The sequence below is a fragment of the Erithacus rubecula genome (assembly GCF_903797595.1).
Source record: "Erithacus rubecula genome assembly, chromosome: 2".
Classification (NCBI taxonomy): domain Eukaryota; kingdom Metazoa; phylum Chordata; class Aves; order Passeriformes; family Muscicapidae; genus Erithacus; species Erithacus rubecula.
Genome location: NC_136685.1, coordinates 56,520,767 through 56,542,976, shown reverse-complemented (window position 1 = coordinate 56,542,976; position 22,210 = coordinate 56,520,767). Strand labels below are relative to the sequence as shown.

The 22,210-nt window shown below is 41.0% G+C and overlaps 2 protein-coding genes across 4 annotated transcripts; both read left to right on the top strand.

The window, feature by feature from the left end:
* Positions 1-1,250: 1,250 nt before the first annotated feature.
* MTRF1L (mitochondrial translation release factor 1 like) lies at positions 1,251-12,606 on the top strand. 3 transcript variants are annotated; one of them, XM_079331760.1, is made up of 7 exons: positions 1,251-1,672; positions 3,002-3,081; positions 4,247-4,430; positions 7,931-8,094; positions 8,988-9,105; positions 10,866-11,002; positions 11,606-12,606. In XM_079331760.1, exons 1-7 carry the CDS (start codon positions 1,411-1,413, stop codon positions 11,819-11,821), a joined length of 1,161 nt encoding a protein of 386 aa, XP_079187886.1. In that variant the 5' UTR covers positions 1,251-1,410; the 3' UTR covers positions 11,822-12,606. The 3 variants fall into 3 exon arrangements, with proteins under 3 accessions (XP_079187886.1, XP_079187888.1, XP_079187887.1); XM_079331762.1 differs by having other exon boundaries at positions 1,533-1,672; positions 2,941-3,081; positions 4,272-4,430; XM_079331761.1 differs by having other exon boundaries at positions 1,533-1,672; positions 2,941-3,081.
* Positions 12,607-14,075: 1,469 nt separating this feature from the next.
* Positions 14,076-19,862, top strand: FBXO5 (F-box protein 5). The gene is made up of 5 exons (XM_079299088.1): positions 14,076-14,150; positions 15,933-16,663; positions 16,946-17,036; positions 17,876-18,037; positions 19,097-19,862. Exons 2-5 carry the CDS (start codon positions 15,948-15,950, stop codon positions 19,346-19,348), a joined length of 1,221 nt encoding a protein of 406 aa, XP_079155214.1. The 5' UTR covers positions 14,076-14,150; positions 15,933-15,947; the 3' UTR covers positions 19,349-19,862.
* Positions 19,863-22,210: the final 2,348 nt, after the last annotated feature.

Genomic DNA, 22,210 nt, shown 5'->3' with positions numbered 1-22,210 from the left:
AAAAATCTTCCAGTGTGACTTTTACTTATAAATTATTGCTACACTGTATTTTGCCAATACACCTTATCCAAAGTTGTGCACTTAAAAATCATAGGAAAACATTTTTATCTAACCATTAATTTTAATGTTTAATATTTTAAATAGCAAATCTGCACTGGCCTTTAGATTTCCATCATGGAACAAAAACTTCCATGTTTTCTTCTCTGATTACTAAAACTACTTAGGTTTTCAAGAATTACTCTTGCTTTTGATATTGCACTCGTGAAAATAACAATTTACTAATGTTTCATAAGGAAGTAACTGTTATTCCAACAGTGTAATTTAGTTGTAAGACATGATTGCCTAGTCCTGGTAAGACATAACCAAGGATAGAGGAAGGCAAGGACACAACTCTGCCTCCTCCATGATTGTAATATTAAAAACTGCCTAATAACATTTTATGAATAGTTGCACATTTCTATAATAAAATATATTCTTGAAACTGTTTTGAGCTTAGCCAAAAATCTCATTAATGATATTATCTAAAACAAGGTAATATGCACTTGGTCTGCATTTCAGGGGGGATTTGCCCAGATCATCCCACAACACACAGTTCCTAAATGGCTGCATCCTCGCTGCCTTCCCACTTGAAACTTACATCTAAAACACTGTCCTCAGACCTGTTTTGTAAATGAGCTGTCTTTTAGTCTCACCACTAATCTCTGATGCGAGACGGTTCATTTCTTTTCCTCTAAATGCTCCATTTTACACCTGCTTTCAGTGTGGGGCCATCCTTCCACAATATTTGCATGTTCCTTCTCAGCGTACTTTAATTCTGAGGATTTCTTCTGGAGGGAGAAGGTCTGAAAGAGTAACCTGGATATCCAAAGCCCCAGCTCACACTTCCCACCAACCTCACTTCTACCTCTGCAACCTTTAGACCGCCCCGTTAGAAACCTCAGTACCCCCGAGGCTCTTGCGCAGAAGTCCTGCTATAAGCTTGAGGAACGGAGGATTCGCTGTGGTTTAAGGCTTTCTTGATTTTTTTTGGATTTTTGTTGTTTCTTTTTTGTTTTGTTTTGTTTTTGTTGCTGTTCAGAATGACTTTAAACCGCGTCCGTCCCGCGGCCTGCAGAGGGCGCTGGGGGCGCCCGGCCGCGGCCATGAGGCGGAGCCCCGCCCCGTCAGCGCTGGCCAATCAGAGGCCGCCCGCCCCACCGCAGGAGAGCGCGAGCCGAGGGATGCCGAATCCCTTCGGCTATTTCCGCCAAGGAGCCCGATGATTTCCGACTGCGCCCAAAGCCAGCGCCGAACCTCTTCGGCAACTTCCGGAAATCCGGAAGGGAGGCTGCCAAGCGCGTTCGGGCGTCTCCGGCACGGCAGCGACGCCCGGGCGACAGGAGGGCGGCCGCGCTCCGATCCCAGCCAGACATGCGGCTGCTCTTGCGGGCTCTCCGCGCGGCGCGAGGCTACCGAGCGGCCGCGCTGGCCCCTCGGAGCCTCCGGGCAGCGCCGGTGGCACGGCTGAGCGGGCGGCCCGGCCTGGAGGAGCTGTTCGCCGCGCCCTCCCTGCGCCGCCTGCTGGAGGCGCGCGCGCGGGACGAGGGCGGGGCAGCGCCGCAGCTGGCGGCGCGCGTGCGGCGGCTGCGCGACAAGGAGCGGGAGCTGCGCGACACGCGGGAGCTGGCCCGAGGTGCGGGACGGGGCGCGCGGCGCGCGTGACGTCACCGAGGCGCGGCCACGGGGGGGCGGGCGGAACGCGCGTCGTTTGCATACGCGGGCGCGATTGGGCGAGCGGCCCGGGGGGCGGGGCGGAGGCCGGCGCGTGGCGCCGCGCACCTGCCGGGGTGGCGGCTGCGCGCGCGGGGGGCGCGCCCCGGCGGCGGGAGAGCGGCGCGCGTGCCGCCGGGCGGGAGGGGGACGGGGACACACGTGTCACCTTCCGCTGGCCGAGAACAGCCCGAGCACGGGGCTGGGCTACGAGTGAGGGGGAAAAGTGCTTCTGCCGGCTTGGGAAGTGCTGGTACTGCAACCTGTTTCGTATAAAACAAGGAACTCGTCGGGAACATACAATTTTAAAGTTTTGGTGTTTTTTTAATCCATCTTGTTGCCAACACAGCCCAGTCCGTCTGCCTGCCTCCGTTTGGACAGTCAGCACCTGAATCTACTGTGTCCAAACTGTCATTTGATTTTGTTGTGTGTCAGTAGCTGCACACTTTTATTGCTGCCAAAAAGTTGATTTTTTTTTTTTTTTTTAAACCCAGAATCGAACTCTGTTTTGATGAAAAACTAAAATGTAGAAAAGGAGTACTTTAGGATCAGTAAACATTGGCTAGGTGATTAAGTATTCACTAGAACTGTAGTATTCCGATTTTGCATATACAGTGATACGGGCGTAAGTCCTTTTAACAAGGAGTGCCAGTTTAGGAGCCTCTGTGCTCTTTAAATCCTTTTTGTTCTTGCCATACTGCAATACATAAAATAGTTTTTTAGAGCCACAGAATGGCTGGTGTGGGACGGGCCTCTGGGCATCACCCAGTCCACCCTCCTGCTCAAGCAGGGTCTCCCACAAGTTGCTCAGTGTTTTCCCCAGTTGTGGTTTAAATATCTCCAAGGATGGAAATTAGCAACCAATCTATGCAACCTGTTCTACTGTTGAGCCACTGGCACAGTAGTCATTGTTTTTGATGGTTGGCTTTGATTTTAGTTTTTGATGTTTTAGTGGAAATCCTTTTATTTCAGGTTTTTCTCATGTCTTATGCCTGCAGAGGATTAGAAAACACTTAATATGTACTTAGGACAATCTTCACAGACCGTATTAGTCATATGATTTTCTGGCCGGCTTAGTGTTCTGGGGGAGGGAGGGGTTGTGTGGTAATTTGGTTTTGGTTTGTTGGTTTGTTGTTTTTTTTTTTCTATTATTTTTGGTAGAGTAAGTGTTTCATGTGGTTATTTTTTCAGAAGATTTTCACAGAATGGCACTGATAAGATTCTGAGGATTAACAATACTCAAATATTTCAGATGAGAATGAAGATTTCCGGAAGCTTGCAGAAACAGAAATTGCTTCCTGTGAAGAAGAGATAGCTGAACTGAAACAACAGGTTAGATCCCCTAATAAAGCATCTGTTTCCTTGCCATTCTTAAATTAAGCCAGATTGTCTTCTTGGGGGTATTGGAACTAGGTGATGTTTAAGACCCCTTCCAACCCAAACCATTCCATGATCCTTGTCAAGATGTATCTGATAAGTTCTTCTCCTCCCCTCAGTGCTAGTTGCAGTCAATAACTATAGTAATAATAATAATATAGACTGTTAGCTAAGGAAAATAAAAAAATCAGGTGCTATAAAGACATCCTGTGTGCAAGTGCCTGTTTGTATATGAAAATGTTTCAATCGAAGTATCTTTTCGAGGAGGTGCTATAGTTTGTCTCGTCTGGGCGTACCTTTATGGATGTCAAACCTATATAGTATCTGTATCACTGTATAGTATCACTGATGGTTTTTAAAAAAAATAATACTATGTAACTACTATAGACTGCTACTTTGTATAAATTCTACAGAGTATCTATGCTATTTTAAGAAAATCTTTCTGTAAACAGACTGTTAAGATTTCTGTTGAAGCTGCTATTGTCACATTCTTTATTCTTCCAACAACAATACAACAGTCACTTTATAAATATTTTTTATAAATATGATTCTGCCAAAAAAGGTCATCATCTGTGGGAGGAAACATCACCTGATTCTAGTAAAGGAAGAAGATTTAAAAGCATTTACAAATAATCCAGAATTTTGGTCCAGCATGCAAAATTGTGATCTTTTTTTGGTTTTGATATATCTTTCTTTTGCAAATCAGGGTCTTCTTTTTAAAATAAATAAATAATACATTTGCTCTGTTGTTGAAGGACTCTGAACATCCATACATTCTTAGCCCTGCAGTTGAGGTGGAATTCAAAGAGGAATCTGGGTAGAAGGGAGATGTTCAGTTGTGTTGCAAGAACAGGCGTGCATCTTGTGGTTTGTCCTGATGGATTAAAAATTTCTGTGAAATTCTGTGGCTCTCAAGAGAGGCCTGTGTAGCTCCTATGACCATGAACAGACTGAGGGAGCCTTCCTGCTATGCAGCATCACCCTTACACACCTTTGCCTGGCTGGAGCCTGTCCTCGGGGCAGGAGAACACAGCCTAGATCAGTCACAGGCTTTACACTGTCTCAGGTGTGGGTAGTAGTGTCAGAGAGGAGTCTTAGCTGGGTGCTTTTGTATTCACAGATAGTGTTGCTTTTGATTCCTTCAGAAGAAACAGATGAGAGTGATCTTGTCATGGAAGTAACTGCTGGAGTTGGAGGGCAGGAAGCCATGCTGTTCACCTCGGAGATATTTGATATGTATCAACGCTATGCTGCTTATAAAAAGTGGAAATTTGAAGTATTAGAATACTTTCCCAGTGAAATAGGTCAGTAATGAATATACTATAACTTTTTAACTCAAGTTGAAATACTCATTCATATGACATTTTAATTTCCTAAGTAAAGGAAGCTTATTTGCACTATCTTAGTTTTAGGACTGGAATAGTGTTTGAATGTCTGAGTACAGTTCTCCTCAGCTTCTGTATTTGGGCATGAAACTCCATTTCAGAAAAGCTATTGAACTACTAAAGTGCTATAAAGAAAATTTGTATTTTAATATTTTTTTTTCTACATTTTAAAACAATAGTTTTAAAGAGAAGTGCTTGGCAGAAGGAAATTTAGGAAGTTGTACAGATATGTTGGTCTAGCTTTTTTTTTTTTTTGATAAAGATTGTGTGAATTTTATTTGGCTACACTGTTCTACTTAGTTATCTAATGTTTTATTTATTGTTTATAGATTAGGTTGGTGAAAGATTGAAAAATCGTATTACAGATCTATTAGCATAGAGGAGTCCATTTTCGTAAAACAATCCATGGAGTTTAATCTAAAACATCTTAAATTTATTTGTAATAGTATCTCATCCATAATATAAGGGAATGGGATATTTGGATATAGCTTATTTGTAACAGCTGTTAAAATCTTTATTAAAATCTGTTTTTAAAAATGTTATATTTGTAAACTGTTCAAATAACTCTCTTTAGAGTTCTTGGCAAGTATCTTATTTCAAGTTGATGAGCATGAATTCAGGCTCCCTTCTAGAGTGGCTCACTCCCCTCAAGACTGGCTGCTAATAATTCAATTAAAAAAAATATTAATTTTATGACACTTTAATTCCTTACTTTCCATTATCTAGATTTTTTTGTATTAATAAACTTCTTGTATAGTTAAGAGCTCAGTGCCAAGTAAACTGTTTTTACAGTTCAAGTGGAGATGGGGATGAGAAACTTCATATTACAGTGCATCTTGTTGCTGAAGGAGCAAAGTCATGTTCATCCCCATTCATGACCAGGCAAAAGCTTTGCCAGGAGCTGAACCAGTTCAGCTTTCAAAGCCAAAAGAAATCTGTTTATTTTCTTTTTTTATATTTTTTTTAAGTAAAGGAATAAACCTTGTACGGGTTAAATGGGTGCAAACATAAAAGAAGAAGGGCCTGGGTCTTCTTTTTTTCACATACTAGGGGGAGAGTTGCCCTTTCCATTGATGCAAGACTTGGTTTGGGTGAACTCCAGCAGTCTCATACACTTCACCTTCAGAGCACAGTTTCAGTCAGCTTAAGCAAGGTCTGACTCACCTTCCAGCCAGCTGTATGTTTTTTCTTTCTCAGCTCTAGCAGTTTTGAGGCCACCGTGCTAATTGGATCAGTCCACTGATTTGGCCTGAAAGCCCTGTTATGGAATAGTATGGAATTAAGTCAGGGCTGACTCAGCTTACAGTCCTGTGATTAAAAGAAAAAGAGAGTTGGGCTTGGCTAGCCTTTTGGTGAAAGCTCAGTCCTTGGACAAGGAGCCCACACACTCAGACATTCTCATTAATGCCTTAAATGGGAAATTTAACTAATATGTTAACCTGGTAAAAATCCATCCATATTTTCTCTTTGAAAGGGTTAGGTTTTTTTAATGGCTGTATGTTTATTTTAAAGTCTTTTGCTGAGAATTTGTCTATGCACCAAAATTAATGTTTAGGATGTAAATCTTGGGAAAATAAAGGCAGCCCTAGCTTTTGTCAGCCTCTTGCAGGTTATTTTTTAGATTTTTCTTAACCACATAATATCGAAACAGATGCTTGAAATAAATTGGGAGGTAGGAGCACTATACATGGCACAGCCAGTGAAATGGATGTTTGAACCCTCAGATTCAAAGTGTCCATGCTGTGCTGAGTAAGAGTGGGGCTAAAGATGCTTGTGACACTAGGCTATTACATCCTACCCACATTCCATTTTTATTGATCACTTGAGCAAAAGCAAGGTCCTGTGTTAAAATGTCAGACTCCCTTGTTTCAGAGAACTCCTGAATTTGAAATCTGAAGGTGAACATGTGTGAACAAGGTGAATGTTAAATAAAGCTGCAATAAAATACAGGTTACAGTCCACTCTTAAATTACTTTATTGACCCATTGTGCAAGAATAGCATGTTGAACTTTTAGTGCACATGTTGAAGCATAAACTCACATATCATTATTTATCCACTTTTTCTCACCCTGTAGTGGCAAGCAGAGACAGATGTGGGACTTTTCCTCAATCTAAGATGCCCTTTCATAAGAAATGAGTGCAAACTCAATACCCTTGTTCTGAGTAAATCCAATACCAGGATAGATTGGGGCATTTTATATGACAGAGGCAAACACATAGTTATCAAGAGTTAACTATATTTGACAAGCATACAATATGTTTGCCAGGGTAAAAGGTCTGTCAAAATTTCATTAGATTTTCATAATAAAGCTGTGTTGGTAATAGTCAGCTTGAAGCAGTATGATCTAAATACCTGTCATGTGAACCAGTTTCGTGGTCATCTTATTCTAAGCACTGTAGGCACACATATCACTAAAAATTTTAAAAGCAGAAGGACAAAAATTATGTGAAAGAGAAAGCCAAACTGCCTCTTCCTTGTCTTTCACAAAAATGACTGTAAAACAATATATATTTTAATAAAGTTATGAGTAAATCAACATGTCCATGGAGGTGAAGAACTGGGCCTATGTTCTGGCGGATGATTTTTTTCCTGCTATGCATGTTATTTTCAATTCCACGTTGTCTTCATTTTCCTTTTTCAAAAAGCTGCTGTCTTGACCTTATGAGTCAAGACCTTACATCTTGAGTTCCTGAGTCTGAGAGATAGCCTAAACCAGTATTTCTGAGAAGTATGTGCCTCTTCTTTTCTCAGCTGTGGTTTCATATTGCAAGGCTTGAAGAGCAGTACTCTTTCAAGACCACCTGTGTCTTCTTCAGTCCTTCCCTTGGCACACCATCCACTGTGCTGAGAATGGCACTTGGGAATTGAGCTGCATTAAAAACAAAACTGAGTGAAAAGTTATATTCATTTATAGTGCCATCACTTCTCTGACCCTTCACTTATCCTGCACACCAGCAAACACAGAAAATCAGAGTGTCATAAACTAGTGGAGCAGCAAACTCTTGTCCTGAAGCTGTGATTGCTATAGGCTTGATTTCCAAGTTCCAAGTTGTTCAGTGCTTGTAAGATGTTGCTGTCAAATGTTTTGCTGGAGGCATTAGTAAGAGGTGCAGGAACCTGTGTTCTGTTTGCTCCAGGAAAGAACGTATATAAGTGTATATATAAAATGTATATAAAATTAAATTGGACTCTACAAAAGAGAATTTTACAGTCCTTTCCTTTTTGAGATAGTGAGTAAATATGTATGGCTTTAAGATTTTTCTTGCATTTTTGGTGTAATTTTGCCCAAGTGTGTAAATGGTAGATTTTTAATTTTAAGAAAGAAATGCCAGTGGTGTGTAAGTACACTGTTTGAAGTATAGCAGCATAGTACCAGCAGTTCTTAAAGGTTTACAACTGTTTTTCTTCTCTGTTTAAGGTGGCCTACGGCATGCAGTAGCCAGTATAGCAGGTATTGAGGCTTACAAATACATGAAGTTTGAAGGAGGAGTGCACCGTGTTCAGCGGGTACCAAAGACAGAAAAACAAGGACGCATTCACACCAGCACAATGACTGTTGCAATATTACCCCAACCCACTGAGGTAATATTTATCTTTCAGTAGAACAGACATTACCAGCAGCAGTATTTGATACCAAGTGTTTTCTGCCTCTCTTGATATTCTCAATATGACTTTTTAAATCTTAATTTTAAACTAGGTGATATTTGTTAATTTATTTTTATCACAGGGATGAAATAAAGAATTTCCGTCTTTCCTCATAATCCTAATCTCGATAAAGTCACTGACAGTTTACTTGACTATGACTTGAAAATTCACATGTATTGCATGTTTTGTTGAAAACTGAATTTTCTACAAAGTAACAAGACTAAATCATTTTACCAGGCTAAAAGATTACTTCTTTTAGCACTTCCTCTTTCCCATTTTTGTAATATCCTCACTTGCATGTTCTAAAGTGTACCATAATTCAGCTTTGCTATATTTGCTTAAAAACAATGGGCTAAGAAAGCTTCATTTTGATCTTGTTTTCATGTTGTCCTAGCAGATGTTACTCCTTCCTGAACTTTCTTGAAATTGTCTTGCTCCTTCCCTACAGAGACTATTGCTCCACTCCAAAGCCAAAAAAAAAAATGTCTGCCGTTTAATTTTAAAAACATCTAATCAAGCTCAAATATTGGTTAACAATGCTGGAAGAGGATGCAGAATTCTCAGAAGAGAGGAAAATCAGTGCTAAGCAATGGTTATGCATTAAGTTACTATTTGGCTGATTTCTGGGGTTCCATTGTGATGCATTCCAATCTGATTACCAAGATTTCTTAATATGTTTATAACAGGATTTGATCTAGTACCCATAAATGTTCAGAAGTTTGATCTTGCATTAACATGCCTTCTAAAATAAACTGACTGCATATTTGATATCTGGTGAGTAAAAAACCAACATAAAATGATGTTTTCTCTTCTTCTGTCTCCCATGACAGATGAGGCTGCAAATTAATCCAAAAGATCTACGGATAGAAACAAAGCGAGCTAGTGGAGCTGGAGGCCAGCATGTCAATACCACAGACAGTGCTGTACGGATAGTTCACATTCCAACAGGTGTGCTGCTTCATTCTTTCCTTAGTGCAAGATCTACATTCCAAAACTGCTGTCAGAATTTATTTTCAAACAATGGTTTTATTTTCAAGCCTGGGCAGCAGTAGAGCAGAGGTTTTGTGTAGTTCTCATATCTACTCTAAATGCATCATTTTGTGCCCACTTCAGTTTTTAGTGAAGACTACTGGCTTCAGTAGGTAAGCTATTAATTTTGCTATTAAACATGACATTCTAAAAGCATTCAGATCAGATTCTATCAAGAAATTATATTTAAGCTTTCAAATAATGAAAGTGACATCAAAAAATAGGGTAGGTTGAAATCTGATTTGAATTTTCTTGACGAGTCTCCAAAAGAGAGATTGTGCTATTTCCGTATTAAAACATTACTTTTAATTGCAGAGTCTGCTCGGGATGCCAGCTCCCATTCGTCTGCTGGCTCCGTTCCCATAGATGACACACATAGTTAGGAGGCCCATCCCTCTGGCTCAGGTTAGGAAACATACCAGGGATAAGATACACTCTCAAACACAACTTGATTTTAGCTGTTGTATGGGGGCTTTTTATTGCCATTCCTAAGCCTTTTACTTCCCTTTGAGCAATTCACAACAGCCTTCTTGACTTTCATTGCATTTTAACTTTTCCTCTTCTCTACCACAAACATCAGTCAGGCTTTACAAGGTTTCAGGATAATCCCAAGCACTCTTTATCTTCATGTATCCAGATTTTTGCCACCCATTGCTTTGTATCTGTTTAAAACATCAATCCATTCTGCACTTATTGCATCACCATAGTGAAGCAGAAGGCAAGCAGTGGAGAGGTTAAAATTCACTGTAGATGCCCCAGATTAAGAATGTTTTGAATTGCCTGTATGTTTGGGTAAAAACACAACAAACTAAAACCAGCAATTGATCTTAGTTTTTGCTGATGGCAGTTTTTAGGGCATCTTATAGAAATCTTAAAGTGTATTGCAAATTTTTTGCAGTTATACACAGTTAATAGAGTTCATACGTTACATTAGCTCCTTACTTTTTCCTGTTCCACCTTTCCCTTCTTCATTTCTCTGATCTCTCTTCCCTTTAAATTGTCCTGTTACTTCTTCTATTTCTCTCATCCTAAGTCTTTTTATAAACCTTCACCATGATCCAAAATGTTGTTTATAAATAAGTCTTTCAGGAACTAATACTATGCAATCTTATAAAATCATCCTCTAATATTACCAGAGCTACTTAACAAATCCAAATAACAACTTAGCTTGTACTGTATTTCTTCTCCGTGCTCCTTTTTTTGGTTTTTCATTTCTTACCTCTAATTGTGTGTTTTAGGATGAGAAAGCGCACCTTTTATTTTTTTAAATAAAACAGTGCCCATTTCTTATATTCTGATCATATTCTAAGCACTCACCATCTTATGTACTTTAGTATTTCTTAAATCCTACATTTCCTGGAACTGTGGCCAAAATTTACAAAGGTGTCTTTTACAAGTCAGATCACATCACGTATCTTTTATTTCATTATTCATCTGTTGTCCAGGTGAAATGAATTTCCACTGAATTAAATTTATTGTCTTATGGCTTAAAACACCTGTACTACTCAGCCTATACTTCTCTCCCAGAATATATCATTACTCATTAATAAACCTGGACTTCTACATTCCCAGTCCAAATGTAACAGCCTAATGTAACATATAAAAAATCTTCCAGAAATTGCAGAGCTCTTTTAGTACGTGTTAATCTTAAGTGCTAAATGTCACGATATTTTTGACAGGGATTGTGTCTGAATGTCAGCAAGAAAGATCCCAAATTAGAAACAAAGAGAAGGCTATGCAAATGCTATGTGCTAAACTATACAATGCCAAACTAGAAGAAGAAACCAAAAAGAGAAACAGTGCTCGAAAGATTCAAGTAAGTTTCATTTAGTTGTGATATAATTCTGTACAAGCATATGTTTTTTGGGTAACACCTTTGTTGAACAGCTAGTAGTAATTGGAAATATAGAGCAACAGGAGCACAGGAAGGACTTACATAAGACAAAAAAAAGTAATAGAATCATAGAATGGTTTGGGTTGGCAAGGACCTTAAAAATAATCTAACTCCAACCCTCCTACCATGGGAAGGGATGCTTTCCACTAGGCCACTCTGGAGAACAAAATTTGTGGAGTCCCCAAGCTCTAAACATAAACATTACATTTCACTTCAGCAATAAAGTTCACGTATTAACCAGGCTTAAAATTTCAGTTGTATGTAAGTCCTAAAGATCCAGTGAAACAAACTGGATTGCAGCATGAAGAACCAGAATAGCATTAGAAAAAGATGCAATAAAATTGTTCTTTTACATTTTTGAGAAAAATCACTGCAGCTGTTGAAGTGATCTGAATAGTATGTAACTATAACAGATTTTGTATAGTCATGTGAGGAAGAAAAACCTTTTGTTTTATATGCCTAATCAATATTTTATCATTTTTGTAAGATAGTGATGGTGATAAACTGATTCTTCTTGTTCAATAGGTTGGGACTAAAGGAAGATCAGAGAAGATCAGAACATACAACTTTCCACAGGACCGGATTACAGACCACAGAATAAGCAGATCAGTGCATCATGTTGAGTCTTTCATGCTTGGGGAAGAAATGCTAGATGAAATGATACAAACTCTGAGAGAATATGCTGATTATGAATCTCTAATGGAAATTATTTCAGAAAATGAAAAAAATAATTCCTCCTGAACATTGTTCTTTCTCAGGCCGTTACAGCAGATGTAGACCTTGTTCTGTGAAGAAGCTTCTTGGAGCACCACCCAGAAAATGGAACTTATTTTCAGATCATGAAAAACATCACAACTTGTTTCTTCATGAATATTAAACAATCTTATTGCTTGCTGAGTAAAAGACTTTATTATCTTAACATAAGACATTTTTGCTGCAGTAGTCCTTTTGAAAAGTTTGACTGCACCAGAAGTAACAGCAGTTTTTAACTTTTTCTACTGAGAACTGATACACCATTCTCAAAAGGTATACCTGCATTAAAAAAGTTCCAGCTTTCATTTCTACTGTGGCTTAGCCATCACACAACAGTGAAATAGTTTACTTGAGTGAACAAAAAAAAAATCCTATTTTGTTTGAGTGACTGGAAAAAAGTGATAAATAAATGACCTCACTCTACCTATCCACATGTTTATTAATCGCTTATTTGTGTCATGGGAAAGGGAGTCAAAGTGTATCTCTGTCATGTTTTCAAGACCTCCTGGGCCTTATTTATAAACACAAAACAATATTTATAAACACAAAAGGAATATCCCTTGTTTGAGAAAAAAAAAAAGCCAAGCCAAGTGATGAATCATATGAATTGGTTTTAGAACAAATATTTCTGTTCTTGAGTCAAAAATTAAAATAATTTTTACAATATTATTTGGCTGATATTTTAGTATCCACTTGACTTCAATTTCTCCTTTATGGTTTTAATTGACTGTCCAAGTTACTAATCTTCCTAAAGTTATGTGCTGTGACTGGCACATACTGGTTTTGTCTGTTTATTTAACAGCATTTTAAAACATTTGATACCTTTATTAACTTTTTTTTTTCCTACTAAACCTGCATGATAGCTATGATTAAGTTCTAAGTCTTTTAATTTAAAGATGCGTACATTAACTTCAGGTAGAGGAATGTCTGTGTGCATAAGATGAGGCATACATAGTTCCTCTAGGTAAGCATGAGATCCAGGTCTGTATTTACTAGCAGTTTTATAACTCCAGTCTTCATTCTTACCAGATCAGTATTGTAAATGGAGCGCTAGAGAGCACTAATGACAGTCCTGCTGACATGATTTAAAGCCAGGCCTTCTTACGCCAAGTGATAGATGGAGTTTGCTGTTCAGCTTCCTATTCTTCCAAATAAATAAGGGCCATCAACCAAGTTCATGCACTGGACTTCTGCATGAAACTTAGATAATTGTTTAGGTCTTTGTCACCCTAGACTTTCTCTGATCTTCCAGCTTGTATCCTGTCTGGCCAGATCCTACCTCCCTGTTCTCATCTGGCTCTTGAATAAATGCTAAATGTGTTATTGCCTCACAAGTGATCAGACTCTGATCAGCATGAGAAGAAACAGACATCGTGTAGTTGTGGCAGGAGGCTGACAGAGGTTTTCCAAACCTGGTGTCTGACAGTGATGTACACAGGAGGACCTTGGCCTGTCATGGCAAGCTTTACTATGTAAAGTCTTGAATTCCCCTGCTTGCTCTGTATTAATTTTAATGCAAGGGATGTTGTCTCTGCAAATGCAGCCTCCTTGAGCTGTGAGCAGACTGCCTTTCCAGCAGGGGCAGGGATCCCTGCACTAGTGTCCAGTCTCCTCAGTAGTATTCCTGCTCACTCTGCAACCACTGGTAGCATTGGTCATACAGAATAAATACAGTTCTTTTATGAGGAGGAGCCCAGATCCACCACCAGACTGGAATCACAGAATGGGCTCGGTGGGAAGGGACCACAGTGGATCATCCGGTCCAACATCCCTGCCTATGCCTGGTCATCCTAGAGCACATGGCACAGAGTTGCATCCGGGCTGTTCTTGAGTATCTCGAGTGCGGGAGCAAATCCTTGCCCGGCAGAAGCGTTTTGCACATTCGGAGCTCGCCAGAGAGATGGGGAGATCGCAGGCGCATTGTCCATTTAAACAAGCGGATGCAGCTGGGCGCCAGGCTGCGCTGAGATGCGTGTCAGTGCCGGGAGCGGCACCGCCGGCTCCCTGGGGGCCGGGAGCGGAGCGGGGCCGGAGGGCGGGAGGAAGGGGCGGGCGGGAGCGGCCAGCGCGGGAGCCGCGGCCGCGCCATCGCGCTCCTCCCTGCCGGCCGCGGAGGGAAAGCGAGGGGCGGGCCGGGCCCGCCCGCCGGCCCGGATTGGGCCCCCTTCGCCTGCCCGCCGCACATTGGCGGACCTGGCGATCCGGCGCCTCGCCATTGGCCGACGTCTTTTGGATACCAAATTTAAAGTATTTAAAAAGCGCCCGGCGAGAGCGGGACGTACTCACTGCCTGCGGCGGCGCTGGCGCGGCTCTGCAGGTGAGCGCGGGGTGGGCAGCGAGCTCCGCCGGGCGCCGCCCCGGGGATGCGGGACTGCACGGCCGGGGCTGCGCTGCGGGGCCGGCTCGGGGCAGCGCGGCTCCGCGGCCAGGGCTCCGCGGTTGGGGCTCTTTGGCTGGGGTGGCGGGACTGTGCGGATGCTAGCGGCGGCACCGGATGGATTGAGGATGGGGGTTCCTGGCGGCCGCCCGGTCCCACTGCTCCCCTAGCCTAGCCCCGCAACCATCCCGCCGGCGGGATGGGACGGGGCGGCGGCGCATTGGCGGCCAGGGAGCGCCCGATCCCGCCAAGGAGCCGCGTGCGGGGTGGTCCGGCTGCTCGCCGCGCTGGCGGGACCGCGGCCGGCCGGGGTGCGGATCGCAGCTCGGCTCCCGCCGGCGGGCGGGGAGGCGCCGCGCCGCTCTGCGCTGTCTCCCGCCCGCCGGCCACGCCGTCGGAGGGGCATCCATCCCCTCGGCGCGCCCTGCCCGCCCCGCCGCCGCCGTTTTGGGGGGAACCCTCCATTGCCGGGGAAAGGGGAGGCCCCCGAAGGCGCGGGATGAAGTTCCCGTGGCCGTGGGGCACGGGAGCCGGTGTACCTGCAGCCATCTACCCGGGCCATCTTGAGCGCTGGGCGGGAGCAGCCTGACAGCGCCGCGGGGCCCCGCGGCTGAGCCCGCTCCTCCGGGGGTCGGGACCGGCCCTGGTGCGCTGAAACGGGATGTGGGGTCTTCTCCAAATCATCAGGCTTTCAGCCCCAAAGCTCTAGTTGCTCGAAGGGAAAGAGGGAAGAGGAGGATGAGTTTTAGGAAGGCCTTGCATCTCTTCCCCCAACTCACTATACAAAGCCATTAGCCCATTTTCTCCTTTTTCCCACCAAACGTAGGTACAAAGAAGGAACTTTTTCTCTAAGTTGTTCATGTAACACATTTTTCTCCCGTTTCTTTCCAAAACTGCAGGAAGTGCTTAAGTCGTTTAAAATGCTTACTCAAATCGGGGATCTTCTATTTTCTATGGATTGCATAGCATGTTGAAACTCTTTTTCCCTTTAGATTTAACTGGGGAGACATGACCTCCTTCTCCCCTTCAGGCCTCGCCCATCCCCCCGCAATTGTTAATATAGATAGCACCACATTTCGCGGGGGAGGGGAATGGAGCAGGGCAAGAAAAGCTCAATTCCCCTATGATATCTATCTACCTCGACCCTCTTTAAACCATGCTTTATTTCACTCTGATCATTGTTTAAGGATGGCCACTTCTCTTTGTATTTTACTCACACATGTGAGCACTCAAGCCTGTCCTGTGCCACCCACCCTCCTCCCATCTCAAAAATGCCAGATATCCGGCTGCAGCCGCAGCATTGCCTCTGGTTTTGGATGCAAACTTCAGGCTTCTCTGGCCTGCTCAGGCCTGGGTCACTCATGGACCCTCTGCTCCTAGTGACCCTTCCAGGGACCTCTAGTGTCTTTAATATGTTGCTGCCTTTATGGTAGAGAGTAGAAGCACTAGTGTGTCTCATCTATGCTGGTGAAATGGTGACCAGGTTTTCTTGCTCTAGTTATATCCAGTATAAAACTAGTTTTTGGGAAGATCTTACATAAATTTGATCAGTGGCTGTTCAAATCCTTAGTTCCACTAGTTATATTTTAGACACTAGAAGGTGTGTCAGAAAAGCATAAAATTCATAATGCAGAAGGGAAGCAGGGTAGTGTCTTTATAAGAAAAATCATTTCTGATCTAGTTTATGCTATGTTTTCATGCTGACCTTGTTGTTTCTTGCAGAATACAAACAACAAAATGAAATCGAACATTAACCGCTCTTGCAAAATGAAACGTGATTTTGATTGCACTTCTCTTCGTGCTGGGTTTGCACCATTGGAATGTGCTGTAGAGAAAGCAAGACTGGAAAAATCCTGCCCCTTGAATTGCAAGGAAGGCTTTTGTAAAAACTGTGCAGAAGAACATCAGAAAATACTCCTTAGTGACTCATACCATGCAGCTACCAGAAATCTAGTTCTTGAAGAAAGACCCATACATAACAAAGAAAACAACCAAATAACCCAGAGACTTGATGAAGGTATCTGTGAAATGGAGGCAATGGAAAGCAGTAAACTTAATGAGGACAGTGGTTATTCCTCTATGTTGAGTACTCACTATGCTGATTCAATAGAACATGAGGATAGTTTACCTTTGGCTGGAAATCTCTGTGGTACACCAAAGCATTGTCTCATAAAGAACCAAAACCAAGAACAGTTGTCAAAGAAGACACTGTTGCCAGTAATCCATTATGAAGAAGTGATTTGCTCAACTTTGAAAAAAAGTGGTAAAAGAAATCTCAAGTCTTGGGCTGCTGTAGACAGAATTGTTTCTAGGGGAAAATTTGAACTTTGTAACTTAATTGGAAAGAAAATGGGGCTGGATAGAATAGACATTCTTGCTGAGCTCTTCCAAAAGAACTTGAAGCATATACTAGCAAACATTTTAAGGCATCTCAGCGAGATGGATTTAGTAAAGTAAGTATATTGATGTCATTGTATTTCACTGGGAGAGGAAAAAACCTAACCAGATGCCTTCATGTTTTTGATATGGGGCTTGTGATGTTTAATATTGTGTTAATATATTAGAACATGAACTGACAATGTAAGTCATGATACATATAGAGAATGTGTATTTTCCCTAACTACAACTGTGAACATATCCTATCTTTACATAAAAGAAAATGATTACAGTTATTGTTGCTATTTAATAAATCCCTTTCCTAGGAGACAACTGATATGTTTGTATTTTTGTTGCAGTTTTGCCAAAGTCAGCACAACATGGCAGAAGATTCTACAAGAAGATAAATGTATTTTCCAAATGTATAGCAGAGCTGTGAAAAACCTTTCTGTAAGTTTCTGCACTGAACCATCCATGTTTTTCTTCTACTATTTCAGGTCTTCTATGCTTAAGAGATCACAGAAAAGATTCTTAGATTGAAAACTGTCACTGGAGTGCCTGAGTTTGTCCTGTTAGGATGCCTTGTCTCAAGTGTTGCTAGATACATCAGTGACTTGGGGTACCCCAAGGAAGGTTGACTGAGAAGGTGACCCAAGGAGAGATGCAGGTGTTTTTAAGAGCTTCCACAAGTCCTATGAAAGAGAAAGGCAGGAAGAAGAGAGTCATTGCCAGCACAGCCTACTGGGCAAACCCTAGAGCCTCTCATCAGAGGCTTGCTTTCTTCAGCATCCACACTGATCCAGAAGGGAGGAAGACTGAGATAAACCACTCAGCTGGCTCTGTGAGTCAGGGTCTCTGTTTATAGCAACAGTCTCTGAAGTCCATCATGCCTGCTATGGAAAAGTGAAAAGCGTTTTGCACTATGGGCTACTCCTAATGCCTCTGTCCTATGAAATAAAAATACTAGATCCATCCACACTAGACTTGTGTTCTATGATGAATAGGCTACATGCTCTGCCTAAATAACTGTTAAGATGGAAGTAGGATTACATGATAGAAGATGGTTGGTTTTTGAACCAGCAACTAGGGAGCTGTTCTATGCATGTATAACAGAAGTGACAGTGAAAAGTGTGGTAAAATCAGTAGCACTCTTTGATGTGATGCTTTATTGTTGGAAACCAGGAGAAAGGATCTAAAATTATTTATTGACTTCTATCAAACATTAAAACCTGTATCAGGTAAGTTCTCTTTTCTCTTCCCAAATTTAACTCTGTTTTTCTTTTTGTTAGAATGTCACTAAGGCATCAGAGCATCCTGCAACAAGAGAGTACGTTCTCTGCAGAGTGTCCTTAGCTTCCATTCAGAAAGCAGCCCCACCAAAAAACTTGAACAACAGATGTACAAGATCCAAAGCATCTAGGAATCACAGCAGGCTCACGGAGTTTTCCGAGGTAAGAAGTGGAGAATATTGATGTACTGAGATGTCCTACATCCTTTTTTTACCTTCTTAAAAATTTCACTTTGTGAATTTTTTTTGCTCTAAATTTTGTCTTGTCAGATATGAAAAAAATTAATGATTTCCTGTTATTTTCCATGAGTTTATAATGAATCTCATGTTTTCCAGTGTTTACCAGACATATCACTAAAGCAGTCTACTTTGCTTCAAAATTGATGGACAGTTAGAAAAAAAAGACCAAAGGCTTAATAGTTTTTAGTTTCAATATTTTAACAATTTAGCAATGTTTATTTTTTTTAATAATTCTATGGCGTTTTTGCCAACTAATTACCTGGCATTAAAATGAATTTTTAACTAGATATTTATGGTGTCATAGATTTGAAGTTGTCACTAGCAGCCTGTTTCCCCTTCACCTTATTTTTCTTAAGCTTTTTTTTTTTCCCTACACATGACCAATGTAGACTTGCACCTATATCTTATAAGACTTTTAAAAATGCTTATTGAAAGCTATTGCTTGTTATTAAGCAAAATATTTTCATAACTAGAAAAAGGTTTTATGCTCAATTCTTATTCTGTAAATTAATGCAGTAAGAGAAGATGAAATGTCACTGGAAAGTATAATCAAGATGCTGTAATACTACTGTGTAGGACTTTGTAGCATTAGGAGTGTAAAAGTACAACTGTTCTGTAGCTGTTTTAAAGTTTAATTCCTGATACATATATCTATACACAATTATATCACCATTCTTGAATGAGGTTTGGAAGATTCAGGAAGGCTATTCTCCTTACTGCTCTTGATTTAGCCTGTCCTTTTAACTTTTAAATTTTAAGAGATTAAAATTTGGTACGTCTATTCCAGTTTAAAATACATGCAATTATAGACTGATTATTCCTGTTCAGTCTCAATCAGAATTTAATGCAACAAGAATTAGGCTGAATTTTCAGTTTGTCTCTCTCTATTAGGAGAAGTTGTGTTTTGTGGCACTAAGATAAAATCAGGTAGTGTTTGGGGAGTCCTCTACTCATGATTTTCTGTATGTGCTTTTTCCAACAGGCTGCCAGGAAATTGAAAAACACTGAAAGCCTTAAAGCCTGCCATCGCTGTGGCTCCCCTGCCAAGTACGACTCCTACCTCCAAAGAGCAACGTGCAATCGTGAAAGTTGTGGCTTTGACTTTTGCACTAAGTGCATGTGCAGCTACCACAGCTCCAGTGACTGTGTCAGCAGCAGGCCAGTGAAGCACAGCTCTGCATCAGGGCCACTTCCTGGGACTAAAAAAAGCAAACAGAATCTAAAGAGATTGTGATCCATCCCCCCAGTACAAATTGGCAAATGTCCCATGAAAGATTTTTTTTTTTAGTCATCCACGAAGAGAATGCTCTCTGCTATTCTGTATTCATCAAAATGGTTAATTCTGTTATTACTCTGTACTATTTAACCATCCTGCTCAGAAAGGTTTTAAAAGCATTTCTAGTGCTGTTGAGTGAGGTGAGTGAAGTCCCTTTTAATATGAAAATATGAAGGAGACTAGATTTTATGGTTTTTGGTGCTTTGCCTTTGATTTTAAAATGTGGACATCCCTTTCCTCTGATGCTTATGTGAATCTTAAATTGCTCTTCCTTCATTTCTTCTTTCATTTCTTGAACCTTTTCAAAGCTGGAAAAAAAAAGTACTGTATGTTGGCTATACTGCTAAAAATACTTTGACTTTTTTTGACATCACAAGCTAATTTTAATATTTGTATATATTTGTAAATATTATTCATATTTTTCTTGTAAATGTAAAAATAAATGATTATTCTCAACAACTTGGTTGGCAAATCTGGCCTTCCTGTTTATCACTCTGAAACATTGTTTCTCATGCTCTTTTGCAGGCCTTCTACTATGTATTTCTTTAAATTGTTGATTTAACAAAGGGCAAGTCCTCCTGGGTTTGTGTAAAACCTGTGGAATCCATTGTCATGCTGTATTCCTGCATCTTACCTAAAGGCTCTTATCAGCAATTGCCTCAGGGTCAAAAGTACCAACACTTCCTTTTCATTGCAATTGAAATTTTTCTTTTGGCTGGATTTATACTGTTACCAAATTATAGCTCAGTCAGCAAAATATTCCTGATCCTAAAGAAAAGCAAGCTTTCAAGAAATATAGCAATAATTTTGTGGAATTATCTGGGGTGGTTTTTTTTCCCTTTGGTAACTAACACTGTAGGCCCTGCTTCTTGAACTATAGTGCATGTAGTGACAGGACAAGTGGGAATTGCTTCAAAGTTAGGAGAAAGTAGTTTAGATTGGATATTAGGAAAACATTCTTGACTGTAAGGACAGTGAGACACTGAAACAGGTTTCCTGGAGAAACTGGAAAGTGTTTATGGAGCTCTGAACAACCTGGTCTAAGGAAAGATGTCCCTGTCTGCAGCAGGAGAGTTGAAACTAAAATCTTTAAGATCCCTTCCAACTCATACCATTCTATGAATCTGTGATCCTATTATACTTTATTCTGGTATTTAGGTAGTACTATCTTGCTATATTATATAAAATCACAGCAAGTGTTAGGCTGAGCAGAGACAAGAAATGTTGCAAGCAAAATTGGTTACAAAATGTTCATCTGTGTCTACTGAAATTCCTGAAGAGTGCAGGTAATGTGATCTGAACAGAACTGCTATTTCCTATAATAGTTTAAGGAAATTTGGCACAGGCACTTCTCTCTTAAACTGGTGTTGCGCTCTAGAATACATCTTGAATTAAAATTGTGTATTTTCAAGCTGAATGTGGTAAATCAAGTTTACCTTTTCATATTTTTGAGCTTACTAAAGGAACAGTGTTTTTTCTAGTAGGCCTATCAATTTGTACACTGAGTAAAGAACAGCAGTTCCTTTTATTCCTTTTTTTCATTTTTTAGTTGTAGAAATTTATTTGTTCATGAAAAATTTTTAGAAAAATTCCTTCTTCTCTCCAGATAGGAGAGAAGAAATGGAGATTTTTTTTTTTTTTTTACTAACTTCTGAGTGATAAGGAGCAACTACCATCTTTCTACCTTTAACCTTGTTGAAAAGGTCAAATTTGACTTAATGAAGCTTTAGCCAAGTTGTAATGTATCTGCTGCAAACCATTGTGTCTGTTTCATGCCCAGTCATTTTTGATTTATATGATCCTCAGATCCTTGCCTACCAGCTTTAGATTTAATCCAAATAGACATTCAAGATTGCAGCCTTCAACAGGTGAGTGACATCTTTTTAAGGACCTTGATCTGTTATCAACACTTTTAATTTTTTTATGTATAGGATCTGTTAGGGTGCTATTTCTTTATCATAATCCTGCTCAGCATTTGAAACCTTGCCCAATTAACACTGAGCAAGAAGCCTGAATTAAAACCATGCATCTTTCTGAAAGTGGTAGGATGTTTGGTCTCCTCATAAATAGTTTCAGTGAATGGTGAGCTGTACAAGAAAAGGGTGGACAATCAGTCCCCATCCAAGCATACTGAGGGAAAAAGCAGGTCCTCACTGAGTGAGGCTGATGAGTGCTACTACTAGTAACCTACTAAAGGAGAGTGATTTGTGTGCCAAAAGTGTGAAAGTCGTAGTTGCAGATTGTTGTTAATGTCTCTGCTCAGCTATCTTGGCCATGCCTTTGATATGCAATCGCTGTGAGTCATACCCAGGCAAGAGCACAGCCCTTGCCCTGTGGAGATCACAACTCCTCAGGTACTGCAGCTGTTGTCAAAAGCCCCTTCCAGACTCAGCAGTTGGCAGCCCCAGTGACTTTGCAGGAATGTGATAAGCTGCTTACCCACACTGCATAGGCCTTTCAGATCCACAGAGGGTGATAAATACCTGCAGGCTGCCACAGTCTCCTGCCTGCCTGGTGCAAGTACAGATTTCTTCCAGTTACTTACTTATCTCTAGCAGTGGCTCTGCATGGTGAGGAAGGGTGGGACGTTTCTCTGCTCTGTAAATTGCTGTCTAGCAGCTCTTCCCCCCAGCTAAAACAGCTGTGAAGCCAGATTATCCCTTCATCCTAACCCTAGCTGGGAGACAGACAAAGGCATTTAAGGACTTTCTGAAATCAATATTGAGTATATGCATTTTTCAGGTCTTCTTTCTTGCACTTATGATGCTGTCCTGAAAAACCCAAGGAGCTGCTTGAGGTGCTTGCACCTTTCTGCAACTC

Excerpts from the sequence above, each read along its gene's own strand:
- MTRF1L (XM_079331760.1), top strand. The coding sequence starts at position 1,411 with ATGCGGCTGCTCTTGCGGGCTCTCCGCGCGGCGCGAGGCTACCGAGCG. Across the intron at positions 3,082-4,246 it reads TAGCTGAACTGAAACAACAG|ATAGTGTTGCTTTTGATTCC; the intron begins GTTAGATCCCCT and ends TTGTATTCACAG. Across the intron at positions 9,106-10,865 it reads GATAGTTCACATTCCAACAG|GGATTGTGTCTGAATGTCAG; the intron begins GTGTGCTGCTTC and ends TATTTTTGACAG.
- FBXO5 (XM_079299088.1), top strand. The coding sequence starts at position 15,948 with ATGAAATCGAACATTAACCGCTCTTGCAAAATGAAACGTGATTTTGAT. Across the intron at positions 16,664-16,945 it reads AGCGAGATGGATTTAGTAAA|TTTTGCCAAAGTCAGCACAA; the intron begins GTAAGTATATTG and ends TTTTTGTTGCAG. Across the intron at positions 18,038-19,096 it reads GGCTCACGGAGTTTTCCGAG|GCTGCCAGGAAATTGAAAAA; the intron begins GTAAGAAGTGGA and ends TTTTTCCAACAG.